Source organism: Aquarana catesbeiana, linkage group LG01, assembly GCF_042186555.1.
Source record: "Aquarana catesbeiana isolate 2022-GZ linkage group LG01, ASM4218655v1, whole genome shotgun sequence".
Taxonomy (NCBI): domain Eukaryota; kingdom Metazoa; phylum Chordata; class Amphibia; order Anura; family Ranidae; genus Aquarana; species Aquarana catesbeiana.
In genome coordinates, this window is record NC_133324.1 from 105,813,406 (window position 1) to 105,828,009 (window position 14,604).

The 14,604-nt window shown below is 41.7% G+C and overlaps 1 protein-coding gene across 1 annotated transcript in view; it reads right to left on the reverse strand.

Annotated features, from left to right (window-relative positions):
* LOC141133213 (granzyme A-like) overlaps positions 1-14,267 on the reverse strand; it is a 40,413-nt gene extending 26,146 nt beyond the window's left edge. The window contains exons 1-2 of the mRNA XM_073622443.1: positions 14,150-14,267; positions 7,533-7,674 (exon numbers count right to left, since the gene is read on the reverse strand). Coding sequence (XP_073478544.1) covers positions 7,533-7,674; positions 14,150-14,201 — 194 coding nt within the window. The 5' untranslated portion in view covers positions 14,202-14,267. The remainder of the gene's footprint in view (positions 1-7,532; positions 7,675-14,149) is intronic.
* Between the last annotated feature and the right edge of the window lie 337 nt (positions 14,268-14,604).

Genomic DNA, 14,604 nt, shown 5'->3' on the forward strand with positions numbered 1-14,604 from the left:
GACGTAAATATTTAGGTTCGCCGTCAGCATTTTATAGCGACAGGGACCCCCATATACTACCTAATAAATGTTTTAACCCCTTGATTGCCCCCTAGTTAACCCTTTCACCACTGATCACCGTATAACTGTTATGGGTGACGCTGGTTAGTTAGTTTATTTTTTATAGTGTATTATAGTGTAGTGTATAGTGTAGTGTATTTATTACCGAATAAAAGTTTAGCCCCCTGATTGCCCTGCGGTGATATGCGTCGCCCCAGGCAGCGTCAGGTTAGCACCAGTACCGCTAACACCCACGCACGCAGCATACGCCTCCCTTAGTGGTATAGTATCTGAACGGATCAATATCTGATCAGATCTATACTAGCGTCCCCAGCAGTTTAGGGTTCCCAAAAACGCAGTGTTAGCGGGATCAGCCCAGATACCTGCTAGCACCTGCGTTTTGCCCCTCCGCCCAGCCCACCCAAGTGCAGTATCGATCGATCACTGTCACTTACTAAACACTAACCGCATAACTGCAGCGTTCACATAGTCAGACCTGATCCGAGCGATCGCTAACAGTTTTTTTGGTAGCATTTTGGTGAACTGGCAAGCACCAGCACCAGCCCCAGGCAGCGTCAGGTTAGCGCCAGTACCGCTAACACCCACGCATGCACCGTACACCTCCCTTAGTGGTATAGTATCTGAATGGATCAATATCTGATCCGATCAGATCTATACTAGTGTCCCCAGCAGTTTAGGGTTCCCAAGAACGCAGTGTTAGTGGGATCAGCACAGATACCTGCTAGCACCTGTGTTTTTCCCCTCCGCCCGGCCCAGCCCAGCCCACCCAAGTGCAGTATCGATCGATCACTGTCACTTACAAAACACTAAACACATAACTGCAGCGTTCGCAGAGTCAGGCCTGATCCCTGCGATCGCTAACAGTTTTTTTGGTAGCGTTTTAGTGAACTGGCAAGCACCAGCCCCAGGCAGCGTCAGGTTAGTGCCAGTAGCGCTAACACCCACGCACGCACCGTACACCTCCCATACTGCTATAGTATCTGATCGGATCAATATCTGATCCGATCAGATCTATACTAGGGTCACCAGCAGTTTAGGGTTCCCAAAAACGCAGTGTTAGCGGGATCAGCCAAGAAACCTGCTAGCACCTGCGTTTTCCCCTCCGCCAGGCCCAGCCCAGCCCACCCAAGTGCAGTATCGATCGATCACTGTCACTTACAAAACACTAAACGCATAACTGCAGCGTTCGCAGAGTCAGGCCTGATCCCTGCGATCGCTAACAGTTTTTTTGGTAGTGTTTTGGTGAACTGGCAAGCACCAGCGGCCTAGTACACCCCGGTCGTAGTCAAACCAGCACTGCAGTAACACTTGGTGACGTGGCGAGTCCCATAAATGCAGTTCAAGCTGGTGAGGTGGCAAGCACAAGTAGTGTCCCGCTGCCACCAAGAAGAAGACAAACAGGCCTGTCGTGCCCATAGTGCCCTTCCTGCTGCATTCGCCAATCCTAATTGGGATCCCCAACCAAATGCAGTCGGCTGCATGAGAGGCATTTTCTTTATGTCCTCCCGAGCACCCCTACCCAACAAACCCCCCCAAAAAAGAGGTCGTGTCTGCAGCAAGCGCTGATATAGGCGTGACACCCGCTATTATTGTCCCTCCTGTCCTGATAATCCTGGTCTTTGCATTGGTGAATGTTTTGAACGCTACCATTCACTAGTTGAGTATTAGCATAGGGTACAGCATTCCACAGACTAGGTGCACTTTCACAGGGTCTCCCAAGATGCCATCGCATTTTGAGAGACCCGAACCTGGAACTGGTTACAGTTATAAAAGTTAGTTACAAAAAAAGTGTAAAAAAAAAAAAAATATATATATAAAATAAAAAAAAAATAGTTGTCGTTTTATTGTTCTCTCTCTCTCTATTGTTCTGCTCTTTTTTACTGTATTCTATTCTGCAATGTTTTATTGTTATTATGTTTTATCATGTTTGCTTTTCAGGTATGCAATTTTTTATACTTTACCGTTTACTGTGTTTTATTGTTAACCATTTTTTTGTCTTCAGGTACGCCATTCACGACTTTGAGTGGTTATACCAGAATGATGCCTGCAGGTTTAGGTATCATCTTGGTATCATTCGTTTCAGCCAGCGGTCGGCTTTCATGTAAAAGCAATCCTAGTGGCTAATTAGCCTCTAGACTGCTTTTACAAGCAGTGGGAGGGAATGCCCCCCTCCCCCACCATCTTCCGTGTGGCTCCAAACATCTCTATGGCCTAAGAAACCGGAAGCTACGAGCATTTCATGACTTAGATTTCGCCGGATGTAAACAGCGCCATTGGGAAATTGGGAAAGCATTTTATCACACCGATCTTGGTGTGGTCAGATGCTTTGAGGGCAGAGGAGAGATCTAGGGTCTAATAGACCCCAATTTTTTCAAAAAAGAGTACCTGTCACTACCTATTGCTATCATAGGGGACATTTACATAAAAAAAAAAAAAAAAAAAAAAAAAATGAAAGGAACAGTTTAAAAATAAGATAAAAAAGCAAAAAAATTATAAAGAAAAACAAAAAAAAAACAAAAAAAAAAAAAAAAGCACCCCTGTCCCCCCCTGCTCTTGCGCAAAGGCGAACGCAAGCGTCGGTCTGGCGTCAAATGTAAACCGCAATTGCACCATGCATGTGAGGTGTCACCGCGAACGTCAGATCGAGGGCAGTAATTTTAGCAGTAGACCTCCTCTGTAAATCTAAAGTGGTAACCTGTAAAGGCTTTTAAAGACTTTTAAAAATGTATTTAGTTTGTCGCCACTGCACGTTTGTGCGCAATTTTAAAGCATGTCATGTTTGGTATCCATGTACTCGGCCTAAGATCATCTTTTTTATTTCATCAAACATTTGGGCAATATAGTGTGTTTTAGTGCATTAAAATTAAAAAAAGTGTGTTTTTTCCCCAAAAAATGCGTTTGAAAAATCGCTGCGCAAATACTGTGTGAAAAAAAAAATGAAACACCCACCATTTTAATCTGTAGGGCATTTGCTTTAAAAAATATATAATGTTTGGGGGTTCAAAGTAATTTTCTTGCAAAAAAAATAATTTTTTCATGCAAACAAAAAGTGTCAGAAAGGGCTTTGTCTTCAAGTGGTTAGAAGAGTGGGTGATGTGTGACATAAGCTTCTAAATGTTGTGCATAAAATGCCAGGACAGTTCAAAACCCCCCCAAATGACCCCATTTTGGAAAGTAGACACCCCAAGGTATTTGCTGAGAGTCATGTTGAGTCCATGGAATATTTTATATTGTGACAAGTTGCGGGAAAGAGACAATTTTTTTTTTTTTTGCACAAAGTTGTCACTAAATGATATATTGCTCAAACATGCCATGGGAATATGTGAAATTACACCCCAAAATACATTCTGTTGCTTCTCCTGAGTACGGGGATACCACATGTGTGAGACTTTTTGGGAGCCTAGCTGCGTACGGGACCCCGAAAACCAAGCACCGCCTTCAGGATTTCTAAGGGTGTAAATTTTTGATTTCACTCTTCACTGCCTATCACAGTTTCGGAGGCCATGGAATGCCCAGGTGGCGCAAAACCCCCCCAAATTACCCCATTTTGGAAAGTAGACACTCCAAGCTATTTGCTGAGAGGTATAGTGAGTATTTTGCAGACCTCACTTTTTGTCACAAAGTTTTGAAAATTGAAAAAAAAAAAAAAAGTTTTTTCTTGTCTTTCTTCATTTTCAAAAACAAATGAGAGCTGCAAAATACTCACCATGCCTCTCAGCAAATAGCTTAGTGATTGAATAATGAAAAAAAAAAAAAAAAAGTGTCACTTTCCCGCAACTTGTGTCAAAATATAAAATATTCCATGGACTCAACATGCCTCTCAGCAAATAGCTTGGGGTGTCTACTTTCCAAAATGGGGTCATTTGGGGGGGGGGGTTTGTGCCATCTGGGCATTTTATGGCCTTCAAAACTGTGACAGGTAGTGAGGAGTGAAATCCAAAATTTACGCCCTTAGAAATCCTAAAGGCGGTGATTGGATTTCGGGGCCCCGTACGCGGCTAGGCTCCCAAAAAGTCCCACACATGTGGTATCCCCGTACTCAGGAGAAGCAGCTGAATGTATTTTGGGGTGCAATTCCACATAGGCCCATGGCCTGTGTGAGCAATATATCATTTAGTGACAACTTTTTGTAAATATTTTTTTTTTTTTGTCATTATTCAATCACTTGGGACAAAAAAAAAAAAAAATATTCAATGGGTTCAACATGCCTCTCAGCAATTTCCTTGGGGTGTCTACTTTCCAAAATGGGGTCATTTGGGGGGTTTTGTACTGCCCTGCCATTTTAGCACCTCAAGAAATGACATAGGCAGTCATAAACTAAAAGCTGTGTAAATTCCAGAAAATATACCCTAGTTTGTAGACGCTATAACTTTTGCGCAAACCAATAAATATACACTTATTGACATTTTTTTACCAAAGACATGTGGCCGAATACATTTTGGCCTAAATGTATGACTAAAATTGAGTTTATTGGATTTTTTTATAACAAAATTAGAAAATATCATTTTTTTTCAAAATTTTCGGTCTTTTTCCGTTTATAGCGCAAAAAATAAAAACCGCAGAGGTGATCAAATACCATCAAAAAAAGCTCTATTTGTGGGAAGAAATGGACGCAAATTTCGTTTGAGTACAGCATTGCATGACCGCGCAATTAGCAGTTAAAGCGATGCAGTGCCAAATTGGAAAAAGACCTCTGGTCCTTAGGCAGCATAATGGTCCGGGGCTGAAGTGGTTAAGGTAGGAAAAAAAAAATTATGTTTGTGTATTTAGTGAGAACATGATCTCTGATTGATTGCCTTTCAGGAAACCATGCACCTGAGGAGGTGGGTGGAAGGCATCTTCTGAAAGGGGAAGGCAGCAGCAGGGTGTGTGCTAATCAGGTAAGCTGGTGAAATCCTTTGTGTCTTAACGGTTTTGATGACCTAAGGTCTGTCCTGGATGTAATGGAGACGTTTTATTATACAACAAGCTGGACACTGAGGTAAGGGCTGTGTAGGTTAAATAGAAAGCTTTTTTATTTCTGCAAAAGAAGCTCATACAAAAAAAAAATGGTGAATTTATTTTTAATGTGCACATTTAACCAGTCAAGTGGCTGAAGACCCTTGGCACCTGTGACTGACAGGACCACTGACACTGCACCACTGGAGGAGGTTGATTGACTAAGTCATAATGTGCTAATATGCTGTGCATACTAGTACATTATGGCCTAAAGCTCCTGGGGGTCCTTATTTAAAAAACCTTTTAATGTTTTAATTCTTCTTTAACTGAGTGACGTCACTAATGTGCAGTGCTGTCTGGCAGAGTTGTGCAAATCTCAGAACTGGTTGGACTAAATTACAAACTGGGATCTTGAAGGTGCCACCCACAGCTAGCTAAACTGAAATATATGTTTAACATTTTCAAATGTATTATATGAAATATGTTAAAACACATATAACATACGTATAAAATACATATAACAACTATAATCTATTCCCTCCACAATGCTAGATCGGTCACTGCAGCCTCTTCTCCCCCTGCACACTGATCTAAGGTCCTCTGAAGTCATCAAGTCCAATGCATGGACCAAAGCCCTGCATTGGACATAAGGAGGCTGTGGGCCAGTCCACTGCCAAAACAGAATAAAACACTGAAGGAGAGGACCTTTTTGTTTTCCAGGGTTCAGCTTTGAAAAACAATTGAAACAGTTGGCTTTAAACACTTCACTTTAACCCCCTTCCTGCCCATGCCAATTTTCCAGCTTTCAGCACTGTCGCATTTTGAGGGACAATTGCACAGACATGCAACGCTGTACCCAAACAAAATTTTTATCATTTTTTTTTTAGACTGATAGAGCTTTCTTTTGGTGGTATTTAATCACCACTGGGTTTTTTATTTTTTGCTAAACAAAGGAAAAAAGACCAACATTTTTGAAAATAAACATTTTTCTTAGTTTCTGTTATACAGTTTTGGAAATAAGTATTTTTTTCTCCTTCACTGAAGTGCGTTGATGAGGCAGCACTGATAAACACTTAGGACGAGGCACTGATAGGCATTGATAGACGGCACTGATTGGCATCACTGATGGGCACTGGTGGCCATCACTGTAGGGCAGCCCTCAAATTTTCCACTCGAATGGAAAATGAGGGCTTGCGAGCTGGGCTGCCTGGGAGTGGGGGGGGTTAGCACCGCCTGCGGGCGCGGTTGATTGGGAGCCGTTCTTCCAGCGATCGCCCCGGGGGGAAGAGAGCATGGAGGAAGAGGAGAGCCGCAGGATCACAGAACAGGATAGCACACTGTTACAGCTTACATTACAATTGTCTCTGCTCTGCTCGACACAGCCTCGCCTCCTCCTGACCTGTGCCTGTGATAGACAGAATGCCAGTCCAATGCTGGGATGTGTTCTGTCTATCCCAGGCACGGGGTTAGAAGGAGGTGGGGCTGTGTCAAGCAGAACGGAGACAGTTGTAATGCAAGCTGTAACAGCGTGCTATCCTGCTCTGTGATCCCGTGGCTCTCCTCTTCCTCCAGTCATGCATTCCTCTGCCCAGGCAAGGCTGCAATAGTGGGCACAGTGAGGCTGCAATAGTGGGCACAGTGAGGCTGCAATAGTGGGCACAGTGAGGCTGCAATAGTGGGCACAGTGAGGCTGCAATAGTGGGCACAGTGAGGCTGCAATAGTGGGCACAGTGAGGCTGCAATAGTGGACACAGTGAGGCTGCAATAGTGGACACAGTGAGGCTGCAATAGTGGACACAGGGAGGCTGCAATAGTGGACACAGGGAGGCTGCAATAGTGGACACAGGGAGGCTGCAATAGTGGACACAGGGAGGCTGCAAACAGAGAGGCTGCAATGGTGGGCACAGGTGAGGCTGCAATGGTGGGCACAGGTGAGGCTGCATTGATAAGCACAGGTGATGCTGCGTTGAGGGGCACAGGTGAGGCTGCATTGATAAGCAGAGGTGCGGCTGTGTTGAGGGGCACAGGTGAGGCTGCACTGATAAAGTTGTTGTTAATATTTATTTTTGTAACTTAATTCAACATAAAACATTTAAGTGTCATTTCATGAGATAATTTATGAGGGCGTGTTTAGGGGCGGGATGGGGTAGGGGTTGGGTGGGGCACTGGTGGCGAGTAACCCTTGAGGCCTGGCTAGTAGCTCAGGACTTGAAATTTTAAAACCCTGCTAGAGGGCACTGACAGGCATATCAACGGGGGGCGATCTCCCCAGTGAGGAAACTGCTTATTGGCTCTCCTCTCCTCATTTCCTATTTACACTGTGATCAGTTGTGATTGGACACAGATGGTCAGGCTCTTTACCGAGATCGGTGATGCAGTGTGTCCGAGGGACACACCACACTCGCTGTGCACCCTGTTCTGAGGGATGTCATATGACGCCCAGTCAGAACAATAAAGCCCCCGTCTGGCCGTCATTCTGCTATAGCCTGGGCGGGAAGGTGTTAATGTGCACAGAAAATCTGATATTCACTTACACTTTGCAGTGAGCTGCAGTTAACACCCAGTCAGCTTTTATTAATGTTCCAGCACATCGGTATCCATTTGTTTCCAGTAGAGCCATATATGGTCTAGAGTGAGGAGCAGCTTCCTGTCCTCCAATGATGTCACTGCATTCACCTGTACAATAATAGGAACACACAATGAAATAAACAAAAAGCAATGAAAAACATTTTAAATAAATCTGTAAGATACAAGGGCACTTTAATATATTACAAAAAAATTCAAAGGTTACCCTGTATTGATAATTCCATGTCAAAACAATGGGTGGATCAAGATATATCAGCATCTGAACTTGTATGCAAATCACCCTTCACAACTTACCAAACCACCCTTGTCTTCCTTTAATGTATTCGGCAGCCCTACTGACCAACAGCAAGGTTTGGAAAGTGGTATGTAGGAAACAGTCAAAAGTTGCACTTACAGAGAATGTACTTTTTTAAAATATATTTTTATTATTTTTGAAATAAAAAAAATTAATAAATTTGTTTGTACTTTTTAAATCAGAAACATATTAAAAATACTGTAAATGATTATGTTGTATTTTCATTTTAGTCAGCTGTTTGCCAGATTAGTAGACTTGGCTTCTTTACTTAAAAAAGTCAATTTATTTTATGCACAATCTGCCTGCTATCATACCCTCAGGACTCATCTTCTACGCATCCTGGCTTTTAAGACTCTTTAGTAGGGATGGGCGAACGGTTCAGCCCAAGCAGAAGTTCGGGCCGAATTTTGGTTGTTCAGATGTTTGGGCGAACAGCGAACATTATGCGGTGTTCGGGGCAAATTCAAAAGCCGCCGGAACCTCGTTAAAGTCTATGGGACACTAACATGAAAAATCAAAAGTGCTAATTTTAAAGGCTTATATGCAAGTTATTGTCATAAAAAGTTTTTGGGGACCTCTGTCCTGCCCCAGGGGGCATGTATCAATGCAATTTTTTTTTTTTTAAATGGAATTTTTTCGGGAGCAGTGATTTTTAATGCTTAAAGTGAAACAATAAAAATGAAATATTCCTTTAAATATCATGTCTGGGGGGTGTCTATAGTATGCCTGTAAAGTGGCAACAGTACTGCAGCAAAATGACATTTCTAAAAAGGAAAAATTGTCATTCAAAACTGATCGCAGCTGTAATGAATTGTCGGGTCTTGGCACTATAGATAAAACTCATTGAAATAAAAATGGCATGGGGTCCCCTCCCAGTCTATTACCAGGCCCTTTGGGTCTGGTATGAATATTAAGGGGAACCCCCGAACCAAAAATTTTTTTTAAAATTGCGTGGGGGTCCCCCCAAAATCCATACCAGGCCCTTCAGGTCTGGTATGGATATTAAAGGGAACCCTGTGCCAAATTTTAAAAAAAAATGACGTAGGGGTCCCCCACAAAATCCATACCAGACCCTTATCTGAGCGCGTAACCTGGCAGGCTGCAGGAAAAGAGGGGGGACGAGAGAGCGCCCCCCTCCTGAACCGTACCAGGCCACATGCTCTCAACATGGGGAGGGTGCTTTGGGGTCTGACCCCAAAGCACCTTGTCCATATGTTGATGGGGACAAGGGGCTCATCCCCACAACCCTTGGTTGTGGGGGGGTATGTGGGTGGGGGGCTTATCGGAATCTGGAAGCCCCCTTTAACAAGGGGACCCCCAGATCCCACCCCCCGTGTGAATTGATAATGGGGTACATTGGTAATGGGGTACATTCACAAAAAAAAGTGTCAAAAATGGTAAAAAAGACAAGAGACAGCTTGGGACAAGTCCTTTATTAAAAAATAAAAATGTCCAGCGATGTCCATTCATCTTCTATCACAAGGTGCTTTGGGGTCAGACTCCAAAGCACCCTCCCATGTTGAGGGCATGTGGCCTGTTATGGTTCAGGAGGGGGCGCTCTCTCGTCCCCCCTCTTTTCCTGCAGCCTGCTAGGTTGCGTGCTCAGATAAGGGTCTGGTATGGATTTTGGGGGGACCCGTATGCCATTTTTTAAAAATTTGGCGCAGGTTTCCCCTCAATTTCCACAGCAGACCTGAAGGGACTGGTATGGATTTTTGCGGGACCCCCACGCAATTTTTTTTTACATTTTTGGTCTGGGGTTCCCCTTAATATTCATACCAGACCCAATGGGCCTGGTAATGGACTGGGGGGGGCCATGCTGTTTTTTTCAATGAGTTTTATATATATTGCCGAGACCCGACAACTCATTACAGCTGTGATCAGTTTTTAATTACAATTTTTCCTTTAGAAATGTCATTTTGCTGCAGAACTGTTCTAAACACGGGAAAACTGCGCCACTTTACAGGCATCTAAGGACACCCCCCAGGCACAATATTTAAAGGAATATTTCTTTTTTTTGTTTCACTTTAAGCATTAAAAAAAAAAAATCACTGCTCCCGAAAAAACGGGCGTTTTTAAAACTTTTTTTTGCATTGATACATGTCCCCTGGGGCAGAACCCAGGTCCCCAAACACTTTTTATGACAATAACTTGCATATAAGCCTTTAAAATTAGTACTTTTGATTTTTCATGTTTGTGTCCCATAGACTTTAACGGTGTTCGTGTGTTTTTGCTGAATTATTTGGCCTGTTCGGATGTTCTGGTGCGAACCGAACCGGGGGGTGTTCGGCTCATCACTTTTTAGTTTGTTTTATCCCACACCTTCTCATTCTGGTGTTGTATTAGTAATAATGCATATGCACATGGTCCTGGTAACTTCTCCATAAGTGTGTGTGCGTGTGCGTGTGCGTGTGTGTAATTTTTAACCACTTCCCGCCCGCCCTATGGCGGATTGACGTCCGGGAAGTGGTTCTGTTATCCTGACTGGGCGTCATATGACGTCCAGCAGGATAACATGGGGGCGCGCATCGCGGCGATCGGTGTGTCAGTCTGACACACCGCTACACCGATCCTGGTAAAGAGCCTCCAGCGCAGCCCCCCCTCAGATCAGCACACTGGACCACCAGGGAAGGGGCAACATGTGGATGGCCAGGTATGTACCCCATGGCCATCCACATGTGCCCAATCTGTGCCAATCAGTGCCCACAAATGGGCACTGATTGGCACCATTATGTTGCAGTGATGCCCAGCAATGCCACCCTTAGGGGCATCACTGCAAATAACCAGTGTCATCAGTGCCACCCATCAGTGTCCATCGGTGCCACCTGTCAGTGCCCATCCCTGCCCATCCCTGCCCACCTATCAGTGCCCATCCGTGCCCATCTGTGCCAACTATCAGTGCCACCCATAAGTAACCATCAATGCCACCTATGAGTGCCCATTGGTGCCGCATACCAGTGCCACCTGTCAGTGCCACCTCATCAGTGCCACCTCATTGGTGCCACTTAATCAGTGCCGCCGTATCAGTGCCCGTCATTGAAGAAGAAAACGTACTTATTTACAAAAAGTTTTAACAGAAACAAAGAAAAACTTGTTTTTTTTCAAAATTTTCGGTCTTCTTTTTTTATTTGTTGCGCAAAAAATAAAAACCGCAGAGGTGATCAAATACCACCAAAAGAAAGCTCTATTTGTGGGAACAAAATGATAAAAAAATTGTTTGGGTACAGTGTTGTATGACCGCGCAATTGTCATTCAAATTGCGACAGCACTGAAAGCTGAAAATTGGCCTGGGCGGGAAGGTGTCTAAGTGCCTGGTATTGAAGTAGTTTAAAGTATCTAAGTTGGTTGGTACATTCAGAGAGGTATATAGAGGTACAAATACAGTTTATTGTGGACCTTTTAAAGTGTTAGTTCATCTTTACAGAAAAAATGTAAAAAGGTATACTAACACCGGACACCCTCCCCATCTCACCTAACTCCAGAGTTGCAGAACTATCGGTACTCCCACAGCCACTCCAGCGGATTTGAAATTGAAGGGAACTTCTAATATGAAAAAACCCTTTAGGGACCATTTTGAAAAATATATATTTTTTTTTTATTTAAACAGGACTAATATTTACAGCTATGTGGAGCCATGATGGGTTCAAATGCAGCTCCTCCATATGCAACTACATTTATGACAAGGTGGCACAGAAATGTATTTATTCCCATGAATTATTTCAAGTACAAAGCCTGCTGGTGGATCACTTTATAGATAACATGTTCACCATATGGAGTGGAGACACATCAGCCCTGGACTGATTCCTCAGAAAACTAAATGTAATGGTGGAAAATGTAGAATTTAATACACAATACAGTGAACAATGCTTTTAGGGGCATCATGTGAATGAACCCCTGAATTAAGATAAGGTGGAGATAGGGAATAGGTATTAAAGAGGAGAGAGGTGAAATTGATACATGATCTAAATAATTTACAACGGTGGAGGCTTAATGTGGGTTTTGATCTACATTTATTCTTATGGATTTGGATGATTGCAATGATCAATTTTGATACAACAGATTATAAATAGTTTGAAAGATGACATTTGTTGTCAGCATGTAAATGTGAGAAGTTACTTCTGTGGCTGGTCCTTGAAAGATGTGTCATAGCCAGAGAACACAGATTTAGGTATATGTTTAAGTTCACCTTTGAAACATGTTACACCCGTATTTAGAGTGGCACAAGTAGCATGTGTTAGCTCTTCTCACTGTACCCTCTGTCACAATTTAAAAACAGTGCAGCCATGCAGCACTCCGTCCACATGGGTGCACAGTCACAGAGTTCTGTGAATGAATGAACTACATCTACCAATGATCTCTGTGGCCAATGGCTTGTAGTTCTAAATGAACTTGGAGAGTGCTGGTGAACACACTCATAGTTCAGTGATTCTTCCCACTATTTAGTAACTGCCTGCCCATATGAGGTGCAGGCAAACAGCTTACTGGGAGCCTGCAGGATACAAGCATTGCACCCATGATCTGCTGCTCACGAGTGCAAAACCTTACAGACTGCAATGTAATACCAAAATGCACATTTTTTTTTTTTTTTTAATAAAATGTGAACTTAGCTTTTAAAGTATAAGGTCACGCTAAAACTAAAATCTGTAAATCTACAGGAATCCACAATCTAAGACTAACCTATCTAGCTCTGTAAAGAAGAAATCTGTATACATACCTTTTTTTTTTTTAAGCTACTCCGGTCCGTGGCTTGAAGGGGTTATACCGGGATGATGCCTGCAGCGCCCGAAAATGTAAACAATGTTCAAATCACTCATGTGAGGTATTGCTGCGATCGTCAAAGTGAGAGCAATAATTCTAGCACCAGACCTCCTCTGTAACTCTAACCTGGTAACCGTTAAATCTTTTTAAAACCTCGTCTATGGAGATTTTTAGGTACTGTAGTTTGTCGCCATTCCACGAGTGCACACAATTTCAAAGCATAACATGTTAGGTATCTATTTACTCGGCTTAACATCATCTTCAACTGTATACAAAAAAATTGGGCTAACTTTACGGTTTAGTTTTTTTAACTTCATGAAAATTTATTTTTTCCCAAAAAATAAGTTTGAAAGACCTCTGCGTAAATACCATGTGACATAAAATATTGCAACAATCACCATTTTATTCTCTAGGGTCTCTGCTAAAAAAAAAAGAAAAAAATTGATTATATATATATATATATATATATATATATATATATATATATATATATATATATATATGTGTATGTATGTTTGGGAGTTCTAAGTTATTTTCTAGCAAAAAATGCAGATTTTAACTCGTAAGCAACAAATGTCAGAAATAGGCTTAGGCGTGAAAGGGTTAATGTTTTCACTTCCCTTCTCCGCCTGAGAAGAAAAGTGAATGAAATACGCAGTGAATAGCCGATATGATATTACAAGTAAGATTTAAGCCTATGAGATCGGGGATCCAATATTCCAGAATGAAAAATACAGTGTAAAAGTTGACATAATAAGAGTTAAAAAAACAAAAGACCTATGTGAGAGGGAATGCTTATATATTGTGTTTTTATTTAAATCAAGACATTCCTGTGACATTTGTAACCAAGTGTATTTAGCCATAAATGCACTTGGGTACAAGTGTCACTGAAATGTCCTGATATAAAATTAAAACACAATTATTTATATGTGATAGGGACTATTATCTGTCACCTTATTAAACTCACCATTTGTAAGAATCACTAGCAGCTTTTCAATAAACTGCAATAAGAAGTGCAGAACATCCTCTCCACTCCTCAGTGCAGCTTATTAAACTGCTACACAGTGGAGAGAAGTCACTATTGCAGCATATTTCATTTTAAGAAACATTCAGTAAATCCGAAAGCAATGAACACAAGTGTTTTGAGGATCAGACAATAGGCTTGGGGAAGGTTAAAGGAGTTAGACCCAACACTGTTGCCAATATATTGTCTTGTTTGTAACTTTAAAAACAATGAAGATTTATTATTTCTGATGGATTAATAAAGAGGATAATGCTGCAACAACTTGGTGTTAATATATAAATAAATAATTCACCACTTGTAGAAAGTCATATGCGTCATAAAAAATAACCTCAAATTTAGGAGAATAGAACAAATTAATTGCAAAATGAAAGCAATATTTGCTAATAAACTATTTAAACATTAAAAAGCAAAAATGACTTTAAGCATTTATGATAAGAAAAATGCCTTTCATTACCTGCTTTGATTTCGCTTTTATAGGTCAAACTTACCATTTGGAAGCAGTAGGGAAGCTAACAGACATGCCAAAATCCAGAAGAGCATCTTGCTTTTGGTTTTTCTAAACAGCAAAGATAGCAACTGGAGTTTTCATCGTACTTATATACACTGTGGGCAGACATCACCTTAATTGCAGTTTCACTTTAACTAGACACCTAACAAGGCAGTGTGTTTAAAGGTCAACACACCTCACTCATGCAATGCAGGCACTAAGTACATATGCATATGTAATTTGTCTTTAAAAACAGAATTGCTATATGCAATTACTGTAGAACTATTTAAGTATATGTTTAGCCATTTCCAACGAACATAAAGACAATGGCAGATCATGACAGTCATACATACTTGTATATAAAAAAATGTGTTGCGCTGTCTAAAGGAGTAAATGTGAATCAAACATGCAATATATTATAGTAAAAATATCAGAAAATAATTAAGTAAATGAAAC